The 11054-nt window shown below is 35.2% G+C and overlaps 1 protein-coding gene across 1 annotated transcript; it reads left to right on the top strand.

The window, feature by feature from the left end:
• The first annotated feature begins 196 nt into the window (after window positions 1-196).
• On the top strand, window positions 197-4760 carry LOC135154054 (uncharacterized). Its single transcript, XM_064099108.1, has 2 exons — window positions 197-262; window positions 3638-4760. Exon 2 carries the CDS (start codon window positions 3869-3871, stop codon window positions 4661-4663), a length of 795 nt encoding a protein of 264 aa, XP_063955178.1. The 5' UTR covers window positions 197-262; window positions 3638-3868; the 3' UTR covers window positions 4664-4760.
• The last annotated feature ends 6294 nt before the right edge of the window (window positions 4761-11054 follow it).

Below are 11054 nucleotides of genomic sequence, written 5' to 3'. Positions count from 1 at the left end.
AGAAGAAATGATCATAGACGAAACGGTGATTAGACATAGTGATGATTGGACCAAATGGTTATTGGACGAAATGTTGATAGACGAAATGGCATTAGACTAAATGAAAGGAGACCATGTGGTGAGTGGACTTGGCGCAGTAGACGAATTGGCAATTTACCGACAATTGTTGGGCAAACAGCATCGCGTGGCGTTCCATAGACATTTTCTTCACAGTCGCAGGCCAGCAAGCACGAACGGGAAACCTCCGCATTTTTCCTTTTTTGTGAGTAAAAAAGAAATGAATTTTCTTTTTGAAGATGTGGTTGTGTTTTCATCAATCTCCTTAGTAACTATAGTCAACTTGATTTGTTATGTAATTTATATTTGATCTAAAACCTTTGTTTGTGTGTGTGTGTGTTTTTTTTTTCGTTATCGTCCCGAGCCTGAGGCTGCTGCGTGGTTGGCCTGGGCGTGCTCGCCCTCGGGGGCGCGGAGGGGCGGGAGGATCAGCTACAGCCTATAATATGCCCACCCCGCTGGACCAGCAACACTAACAGTCACGATAGTGATCTGAAGGCATCTCTTTTCTTAAAGTTACATTGAAATTGAAACTTGGTTTACCACAATCTTCATTAAAAAAAATCAAGAAGTATAAATATTTAAATAAAATACATTTGACATTATAATTATGAATATAAACACAAGTGAGTAGCCTAGATCTAGTGGAAGGATCACTTGAATTGGAACACAACAACAACACTTGAATTGGAATTGGAAAGTTACAATAATAAAATACAAATACAAAGAACTTATAAATTAGTGATCCTGAAACACAAAACAACACAATAAAACAAATGCAGTCAGGAAATACAGAACAAACAAACATAACATGTATACAATTGTATCTATATCAGTATTACTAGGGAGTTCGTTGCCCCGGGGACCTCGACACGACGTCTTTAGACAGTATGTGTTCGGGCTGCCGCAGTAAGGGAGTTCGGTGAGTTTTGGATTTTGTACAGCACCCCCATAAATTTGGTATCATTGGAAAGATAATTTAAAGAGAAAAAGAATGGTAGTAAAATCAGCCCCATACCTTGAATATTAGAGAAGTTACAACTTACAGGCAATTTTACATGTAGCTTCGCGAATCTCCATTTCATGTCTGTCGCCTTCCATTCCCTGGTAAGAAATATCATGAAATAGAGTTTATTTACCCGAAAAAAAACAAACTTGATTGCATATACGCTTTAAAACAAATCTAAGTTATTATGAGACAAAAAACAACAAACAATTAAGCAATGATAAGTATCTTTAAACAATGTCAGATGACAATTTATGTGCTTGTGCGATCCTTCTGAGCTAACACGTTTGTCTGGTTTTCTTGTAGAAACTGGTGGCAGGATCCTTATCCAGGCCAATGGTGCTGAAATGAAATCAAGGCAGCTGAAATTAGAATGTTGTTAAAATAAAAACTTGATTAGAGGAAATGAACTGTTAGTATTCAACTTCTTTTTAAAGAGTGGGTATATATGTGTGTGGGAGGGAGGGGGTGTGGTGGATGTGGATTATATGACCAATGCTATGTATGTAAATATGCACCATTAGTCAACCGCGTAGCCAGGATTTCATTTTGGAGGGGGCGGTAAAGTGCCAACACTTACAGAGCGCGCGAAGCGCGCTTCCTAGGGGGTGGGTGCAGGGTGTTTCATATATATATCAAAATAAAAAGGAGCCGTCTCTCTTGTCTCTAGTACCTATATCAGCTCCAATTCAGTTGACTATATTGTGATTTTGAACCTTGTTTTCATGAACCTTGTTTTCAAAAGTGATTGTGAACGCACAAAAAAGGAATACAATGGAGGAAATTAAAATAATAATAACCCTGCGCGAAGCGCGGAAGCTAAAGCGTTTTATCAATTTTTTTTGCCATGAAAAGGGTCCTGAGAAAAGGGTATTCTCAAAGATATATTGAATACTTCCCTTGGAAAGATCAGATTTGATTACAAACAATTTAGCGACAGTGCATATCTTTAACTCGCAAAACAGAGGAGAAGAAGTGAATATGCCGTGAGGAAGATATTCCTCCCCGCGCAGAGCAATGAAACTCTGAAATTTCAAAGGGCGGACGTTTCATCAAATGCAGATATCTCTAATACCCCATCGGCTCTAATTCAATTGATTTTCTAAGACTATTGAACTTCATTACAAGGAAAATAGTGCGCAAAAAGTTGAAACTTCTGTGATTTATTGAAATTATATGGAAAAGGATGCCTAATTTCTTTGACTTATCCTGAAGTGCTTCATTTTGAATTATAAAGAAACTTAAGTGTCATTCAAATTTTCAAACTGAGGGCGCAAAACAGGACAGGAGATGAATGTGCAAGGAAATGACATGAAGAATTTGATAAAAAATATTGTACCTTTTTATTTAATACGACACAAATTTTATACCTTTCTCTTTTTAAATTAGGAACCTGTTTACCCAAAAATTATGGTTGTTTAGTAATGAGCTGAAAAGCGGGAGAAGTTGACTTTATGGAGGTGACGGCAGAAATTGATATAAAGATTTTACCCGCCCGGAGCCAACCCGACCAGAAGTTGCGCGATCAATTAAAAAAAAGAAGATAATTTCATATACTTCGGCCCAACCTAACTCTAATTCCATGCCTAATATATACATTTGAACTTTAACTAGCAAGAAACACATATAGCTGAGGTGGAAAAACAGGGTTAGAGAAAGGGTGGGGGAAACAATGGAGAACTTCAATATTGTCATTTTACCGCGCACAGCGCGGAAGCAAAATTCATATATAAATTTAGAGCAAGAGTGAAGGAGTTTCTCTTTTGAGAAAAAAAAATAAAAAGAAAAAAATACACAAAGCTACCTTTCCTCCCTTCCCTTTTCTCTCTTTTTTTCCCTTCTTTTTTTTTCTTTTTGGGGACATTTTTTTTGGGGTGGCGACCGCCCCCAACTGCCCCCCCCCCCTGGTTACGCGCCTGCCATTAGACTACTATTTCCAAGTCCCCATCCTTGAAGTCCTCCAGCAACCATTCTGGAAACCCAGGCACCTGAAATATATATACATAAAATAAAATCTTGTTTGTAAGTTATGACTCTAGCCTAGGCATTCCATATTAGCAGTTAGACACACATGGTCTTCGATCTTTCATCAATTGCAGCTAAATTCTTCATGACTGCTAGTTAATTGCTCCCAAATATGGTACTGTGTGGTAAACTAAAACATTGATGCAATCCTTAATGCATTTTGGCAATCTAGAGATCAACAAAACATAGTGTGATGTCATACCATATGAGCAAAAACCATATTTAATTTTCCAATCTTCTCCAATTGATGTAAACAATTATCAAAGCAATAAATTTAATTGAACAGGGCACATTAATGAAATAATTGTACAGAAAGATTATTTGTAAACAAGAGCAGTTTACTCTTACTCAATAAGGCATACGAACTAAAGCTGCGACCCCTTTCAAATGTTATAACAGTCAGTAGTAATATTTTTTTCATATGCTACCGATGACAATAAAAAAAAATTATCATAATAATGATAATATATAAATATTAAGGATAATGATAACATTAATAGGGCCTAATCAATCATAATAATAATAGACTACATTATTTCTATAATAAAGGAACACTACAAGGACTACATGGACGCCGACGTGTAAGCAGCAAATCTGACAGCTCTGGGCTGGTGGTAACGAATTTTACACTTTTCTACAATTTATTGAGCTACATTCGACAATACTTCGTCGAAATACATTTCATCAAGACATTGATTCGATTTTGAACGTATTTTCTCAATAAAATATCGTGATATTTGACTGTATTCTGCAACGGATTTGTACTCCGCCTACTCCACCATGCCGTACGAAACTCGAGCTAAACCACAGCAGCCACACGCTTCAGGTGCCACGCCCGACCAGCCCTCCCTTAGTGAACTCAAAACGGACATAGCAAAACTATCGGACCTCCTCTGCAAGAAAATAGACGCCATGCACATCAAGATCTCTGATATTGAAGCATCGTTAAAAGACACAAGTGACCGTGCGCTGAACATTGAGCAAAACGAAATCCCAAAGCTTCGTAATGAACATAAAGCTGACATAGCAGCCATCGAAAAAAAACTTCTCATGATGGAAATATACCAGCGCAAAGCTAACCTTCTATTCTACGGAATTAGTCAAAACAGAGATGAGAATGTGTATGACAAATTGAGAAATGTCTTCATTGAGCTCGGCATATCACCTGAAGCGGCAGCGAAGATTACTATTGTGAACGCCCATCGACTCCCCCGGAAATCAAGAACCACGGATGGCAACCAAGGACCGGACCCCATCATAGCGAAATTTGCGATCATGACGGAACGCGAACTCCTACTTGACGCCTTCCAAGGACGTAAGAAGCACGCAACCGATGTTGACGACCCAGCGGATAGGCAAGGCGCATCGAGCAGACCGCAAAGCAGGATTTCCGTCAGAACTGACCTACCGCCTGCAATGAAATATCGTCGCGGAAAGTCATCTAACATCGCTTATCGTCTCCGCAAGGAAAAGCATCTATCAACGAAAATATTCGTTCATGGAACGGATGTTATTCTACAATACAAGGAAAAAAGTGCAAGAGATTGGAAAACGTATACCGATGAAGGAAATTAGGTATCTACATCGAGAGGATTGATGATTTGACTATGAGGATTGGAATGAAACGCAACGCAAGTTAAGGAAACCGACATGAACGTAAGAAATATTTTTCTTTCTCCCCTCTTCATAGGAGATTTTTTTTTTTTATTGTAACAGGATTCTATAACTTCTACAAACGATTTATAAGATTATAAACACATTTTCAAATCAGTATTCATAAACAAGTTATTGCAAAGTGGACTTTATGCAATTACTATTATTTTTCCAACTTAGAGAGAGAAAGTGATATGAAGATTTAAACACTGTAAATTACCTTTCATGCACAATATAAAATAACATTAAGTGTATATATTATATATATATATACTGACAGTATGTCCATGTTTTGTCATCACTTCTGGCAATGAACATGAACACATTTAACTTTTAAATTGTGAGATTCTTGAGTTCTGTTGTCGCATCTCTTTTTTTACATACATCGCAGAATGCTATCCTTATGTGGCTGTAGCTGTACAAGTGGATGTTGCATTCAATAATCCTAATTATTATGACAACTAAGGCTGTTGTATTAAACATATTAAATTCCTCTGAATTAAAATGAGGATTTCAGCTCATTTTCCAATGGCAGTTATTGATATGTTAAACGTTCCATTGCGGAAAATGGCTGGATTTTAATCAAACTGAATTATGCTTTGCACGTTTGGCAGCTTATAATAATTGGTCACTTCAAAACAAAGCGACAACTTAATTCAAAAATCATATTACGGTCAATGAATCTACATGATATGTAACTGTTAAATTGATCATAGTAATTAGTCATTTGCCTATTTTGTTACTCAAAAGTCAAAACACACACACATGAAGTTTAATGCAACGTGGAACCTTTTTTCACAAATGCATTGAAAACCAACAAAATATATACAATTATTCGATGCAAATGAAAAAATATATAGGCCTACAAAATCTTATTTCTTAAGACGTCTTTTAAGCAATTTTTTTTGGCTATAGTTATTTGAACAACACTGAAATTATCCAAACGTTCGGCCTATATTGTGATGTACCATTATACTGTACGCATTATTTTCCATAGGATCCTCAAAATATGAACTCATGTGTCTTGTTTTGAATTCCTTTGTATCTATATGAACTATCCATGTTCCACCGAGTATCAAATATTCTTAATAATGAAATAGACTGCGCTTTTTGTTATTTTTATATCAAATATCCATGTGTCTAATAACAGGCATCTCTTTTATGTCATTATTGAAATTCATATAAAATTCAAGCTCTACGACTTTTATCTATTAAACAAGGATCTTCATTTAATCCAGTCATTGTATTCACATGCCAAGATTTATACATTTCAGGCCTACCATTTTACCTGATTTTTCTGACTTAAAATTTATTAAATGTCTTTACCCTTCCTGGCAAACGTAGGGGCGTATTTTGTATACATTTAGATATTTGTTTGCATACTCCACTTCGTTTAACACATATCACAACCAGGTCTGCGGACAATATAGTTAATACATTTTTGCTATTGGGAACCGAAGCATAACTTCATATGAACTCTATTTCAAGCTCAGATTATATTCTGATAAGTTTAGACAATAGTGATCTGCGATTGTCCTGTATAAGATACACCTTTATGAGATTCTTGAATTCTGTTGTCGCATCTTTTTTTTTATAATAAAAAATATGTATACATCGTGTAGAATACTATCCTTGTGTGGCTGTGGCAGTACAAGTGGAAGTTGTTTTAAATACTCCAAATTATTATGACAATTAAGGCTGTTGTATTTAACATAGTGAATCCTCCTGAATTCAAATAAGGGTGTTATTCTCCTTTTACAGTTAGGACTATTGGACATGTAAAACGTTCCATTATATCACCTTCCACGGATAAGGGCCGGATTATAATCAAACTAAATTGTTCTTTGCCCATATGGCAGCTTATACACGATCATTTATCAGTTCTAAACAAAGCGACAACGGAATTCACAAATCGTATTATGTTGGTATATGAATCTACATGATCTATGTAACTGTTAAATTGATCATAGTAATTCGTCATTAGTCTATGTTGATGTTCTTTGGAGCACAGTCACAAGAGCTGGCTCTATGCATTTTTACCCATCAAACGCGATCACTATATGTCGACCTAAGTCAAAACACACGCATGGAGTCAAATCCAAATGAGGAACCTATTTCATAAATACATTGAAAATCATAATATATATTTAATCGATGCAATTAAAAAAATCTTTCTTGAGATTCAGGCCTATACAAATTGTGGGAAAAACTTTATTTGAACAACACTAAAAACATCAAAACGTTTTGTCTATATCATACACTATAGGCATTATTTAAACATGATCTAGAACATAATACTCATTTTCCATATATAGTATCCTCAAAATACAAACTCATGTGTTCTGTTTTGATTTCCTGCGTAGATCTATGAATCGATGTTTATCTGTTATCATCGATCATGTTCCTCGAGTATCGAGTACTCTGACCATTGACCTACTTAAAGGTCCATGCTCTAACCGATGGAATGTAAACTGCACTTGTCCAGATTTACCTCGAATATCATGTATAAATTCTTTGCTATTGCTTTTGTACTATTATCTTTTTATGTATATCAAGCTATAGGCCTACTGTCAATTAAACAAGATCTTCATTTATCCATTCATTGTGCCCACATATCATGATCTCATGTGGCGCCTACCTTCATGACCTTTTCACCTGAATTTCTGGAACACAATATATATTCCGTTGATAATTCACGTAAATAACATTAAAAAAAAGCCCAATCTCACTTTTGAATTTTTTGTTGGCCTTGTATGACATACTGTCAACCCATTTCATTGAGAATTCAGGAATCACCTGGACATAAATACGTAAATGTTGTTCTCATTTTAAAACGACACATGCCTTCAAACCATTCAACTTGTGTAGTGGCTTTCCCCATACTGGAGATAGTCATTTCAAATTGGGATTGATATTGTCTATTATGTTGGATGTTCTTTCATCAATACATGCTCAGTGCCTTTCGGGTCTTCTTTCTCATTTGCATTTCTCGCCTAAATTTCCTATCCTAACCAGGCAAACACTTCAACGAATTTTCTTCTCTTTTTTATTGATGCAAAAATTCTTTATTCTTCGCTTCACCTACGTTGCTTTGAATCAGTTTTGCCGACAATCAGGTTAAAGTCAAAGCATGTAAGGGCCTATGCAAATGAGAATATGTTTCCTATTTTCAAGATTCAATCAAAACAAGTATTTAAAATAAAACATGTCTTCTTTTTAGCTTGCATGTTCAGCATCCCAAGGTTTAGTCATTCAAATGATACCGTTTTACCATTGTTACACATTCTATATGCTATAATCATAATGACATATTTCATATATTTGCTTTATGTATGTCCAAATTATGGTTTATGAACGCCACTGGAATGATGCTTGATTCAAACTAGTTACGCGTTAGAAGCGCTGTTTGGAGCTTTGAGCGCTTTGTTCGGGTGTGTCGCTCTGGCAACAGTTGTTCCGACTTTTGAATAGTCTAAAAAAAAAAACAATTTGTTTAAAGTTTGGTTAAATTGGTTTGAGCAATGGTTGTTGGAATGGCGGCCTGAGCGACGTGCTTGGGGTTTGAATGGCGTTTTTTTTTCTTTTTGTTTGCGGTGTACATATTTATCCCCTATCTACGGTATTTCCGGGTAATTGCCATACCGGCAATTGAACCCCTTATCTTTGAACAATAACATTGTCTAATTTATTGTGATGGAAAAAATACATGCAATTTTATTTGATCTATTGTTCGTTCAGTTTGCTGAGTGTACACAAAACCATGTGCAGCTATACTATGTATATACATTCAATTCTTTTTCCAGGCAATGTTGCCCATTTTGTTGAGGGTAATAGAATCCCACGAACATTATGTTTTATCTTAACATAATTATTGGCAAACAGCTATTTTACCTTTTTTCCTCCTTCTCCCCCCCCCCCAATTTTTTTTTGGTAGCAACTGTCACAAAAATACAGGTTGCCACTAGCCTTGAGTATGTCAGACCGTCACGCGTGAACACACCCTTATACACTCAACGCAAAACACATGCACCCCTCCTAGCACCTTGCACGCACCGAGCACTCCCAATCGTACTGCAAATCAAAATGTACCTCATTTGGATGACATATTTAATGATGAAGTATTTGCCCCCCAGAGCAAATATTACACTGCTAAAGAATTTATTTCAGCTTTTAATACTAAAAATCGAAACGATAAACCAAATCACTTTAGCTTAATGCACATAAACATTCGAAGCTTACAAAAGAACTTTGAAACTTTCAGTGAATTCTTAAATATATTGAATAAATTTCCATTCTCTATTATAGGTATGACCGAGACGTGGTTACACTCAACAACCCCTCCCATATTCGAAATTGATAATTATACATTTAACCATATAGATCGTAAACAAGGTAAGGGAGGTGGGGTCGCTTTTTATATTCACAATGATATGCATTATAAAATAAGGGACGATATTCAACTTGACGGGTTAGAAACTTTATTCATAGAAATTATCGATGATAAACATAAAAATAAAATAGTCGGTGTAATATATAGGCCACCAAACAGCGTTGTTGATATATTCCTAGATAGATTAGAATTATGTCTCGAAACTGTATCTCGTGAAAATAAGGACATCTACATCATGGGCGATTTTAATATAGATCTCTCAATACCTTATACTGCCCTCGGCCAACACATGATCACTTTGATGTCATCATTTTCTTTTAAACCTCTCATTGATAAACCTACGAGGATAACAAATGCGACACATACAATTATTGACAATATTTTTACAAATGTATTTAATACCAATAATAATGGAATAATATATTATGATATCTCTGATCATTTACCTATTTTCACGATATGTTCAAGCACCTATCGCTTACATAAACAATGCAACACAGAACACACTACTCGACGAAAAGAGACCAAGCGCAACATAGATTCCCTAAAAACAGATCTGTTTACAGAAACATGGCAAGATGTTTTTCAAGAGCAGGATGTTAACAATTCATATGAAATATTCATAAACAAACTTCTTCATTATTACAACAAAAACGTACCTTTGACAAAAATAACTTCAAACAAAAAGAAGAATAAACAACCATGGATCACTCAAGGAATAATTAAATCTATATTTACTCGCAATAGATTGTATAAGATATCACTTAAATCACCTACAATAGAACATCAAAATAAATACAAAAAATATCGTAATAAATTAACATCTGTAATCCGTTTAGCACGAAAATCTTACTTCTCAGACAAAATTGAAAACAATAAAGACAATAACAAAACTTTATGGCATACAATAAATGACATTCTAGGTAAGAAAAAAGATGATCGAGACAATGATGAATTTTTTGAAAATGGTGACCACATCAGAGACCCCAGTGTTATTGCAAACGCATTCAATTCATTTTTTACTAATGTTGGTCCAAACCTAGCTTCGAAAATTGTTACCAATGACCATGATTTTTCACAATATTTAGATAACCATAACGAACACTCCTTATTTTTCAACCCTACAAATATTCAGGAAATGTTAGAAATTGTTCGATCCTTAAAACCCAGCAAATCCAGTGGCCATGATGGGATAAGTGTATATCTACTTAAACAAATAATTTTTTTCCTGGCTTCTCCACTTGTACATATTTTCAATCTGTCTCTCTCTCAAGGTGTTTTTCCTGAATCGCTAAAACTTGCCAAAATTATTCCAATATATAAAAAAGATGACCCATGTCGGATTGTAAACTACCGCCCTATTTCACTGTTACCAAGCATTTCTAAAATACTTGAAAAAATTGTTTACAATCGTTTATACTCATTTTTGGACACTAACAAATTCTTAATCCCCAATCAATATGGTTTCAGAAAAAACCATTCAACCGATTATGCAATTTTACAATTATATGATAAAATAACTGATTCACTTTCAAAAAAGGAGCACACTATTGGGGTTTTTATGGATTTATCGAAGGCGTTCGATACAATGGACCATCGCATATTACTGAGTAAACTAAAGACATATGGAATCAGAGGGATCGTACTATCTTGGTTTAAAGATTATTTAGCTAATAGACGCCAATATGTTAATTTTAAATCGAAATCATCTAATATATGCCCCGTAATATGTGGAGTTCCACAGGGTTCAATCCTGGGACCTTTATTATTTTTAATATATATGAACGACATTGTGAACACATCACCCTTACTTACATATGTTTTATTCGCAGATGACACCAACATATTTTATTCACACCACAACTTAAACATACTTGTTGCAACTCTCAATCAAGAATTAAAGAAATTATCAATATGGTTTAA

The sequence above is a fragment of the Lytechinus pictus genome, chromosome 5 (assembly GCF_037042905.1).
Source record: "Lytechinus pictus isolate F3 Inbred chromosome 5, Lp3.0, whole genome shotgun sequence".
NCBI classification, from domain to species: Eukaryota; Metazoa; Echinodermata; class Echinoidea; order Temnopleuroida; family Toxopneustidae; genus Lytechinus; species Lytechinus pictus.
The sequence above is the reverse complement of the archived record's forward strand: the minus strand, read 5'-3'. Positions and strand labels throughout refer to the sequence as shown.

What these genes read in the sequence shown, in the direction of transcription:
- LOC135154054 (XM_064099108.1), top strand. Translation starts at nt 3,869, where the DNA reads ATGCCGTACGAAACTCGAGCTAAACCACAGCAGCCACACGCTTCAGGT.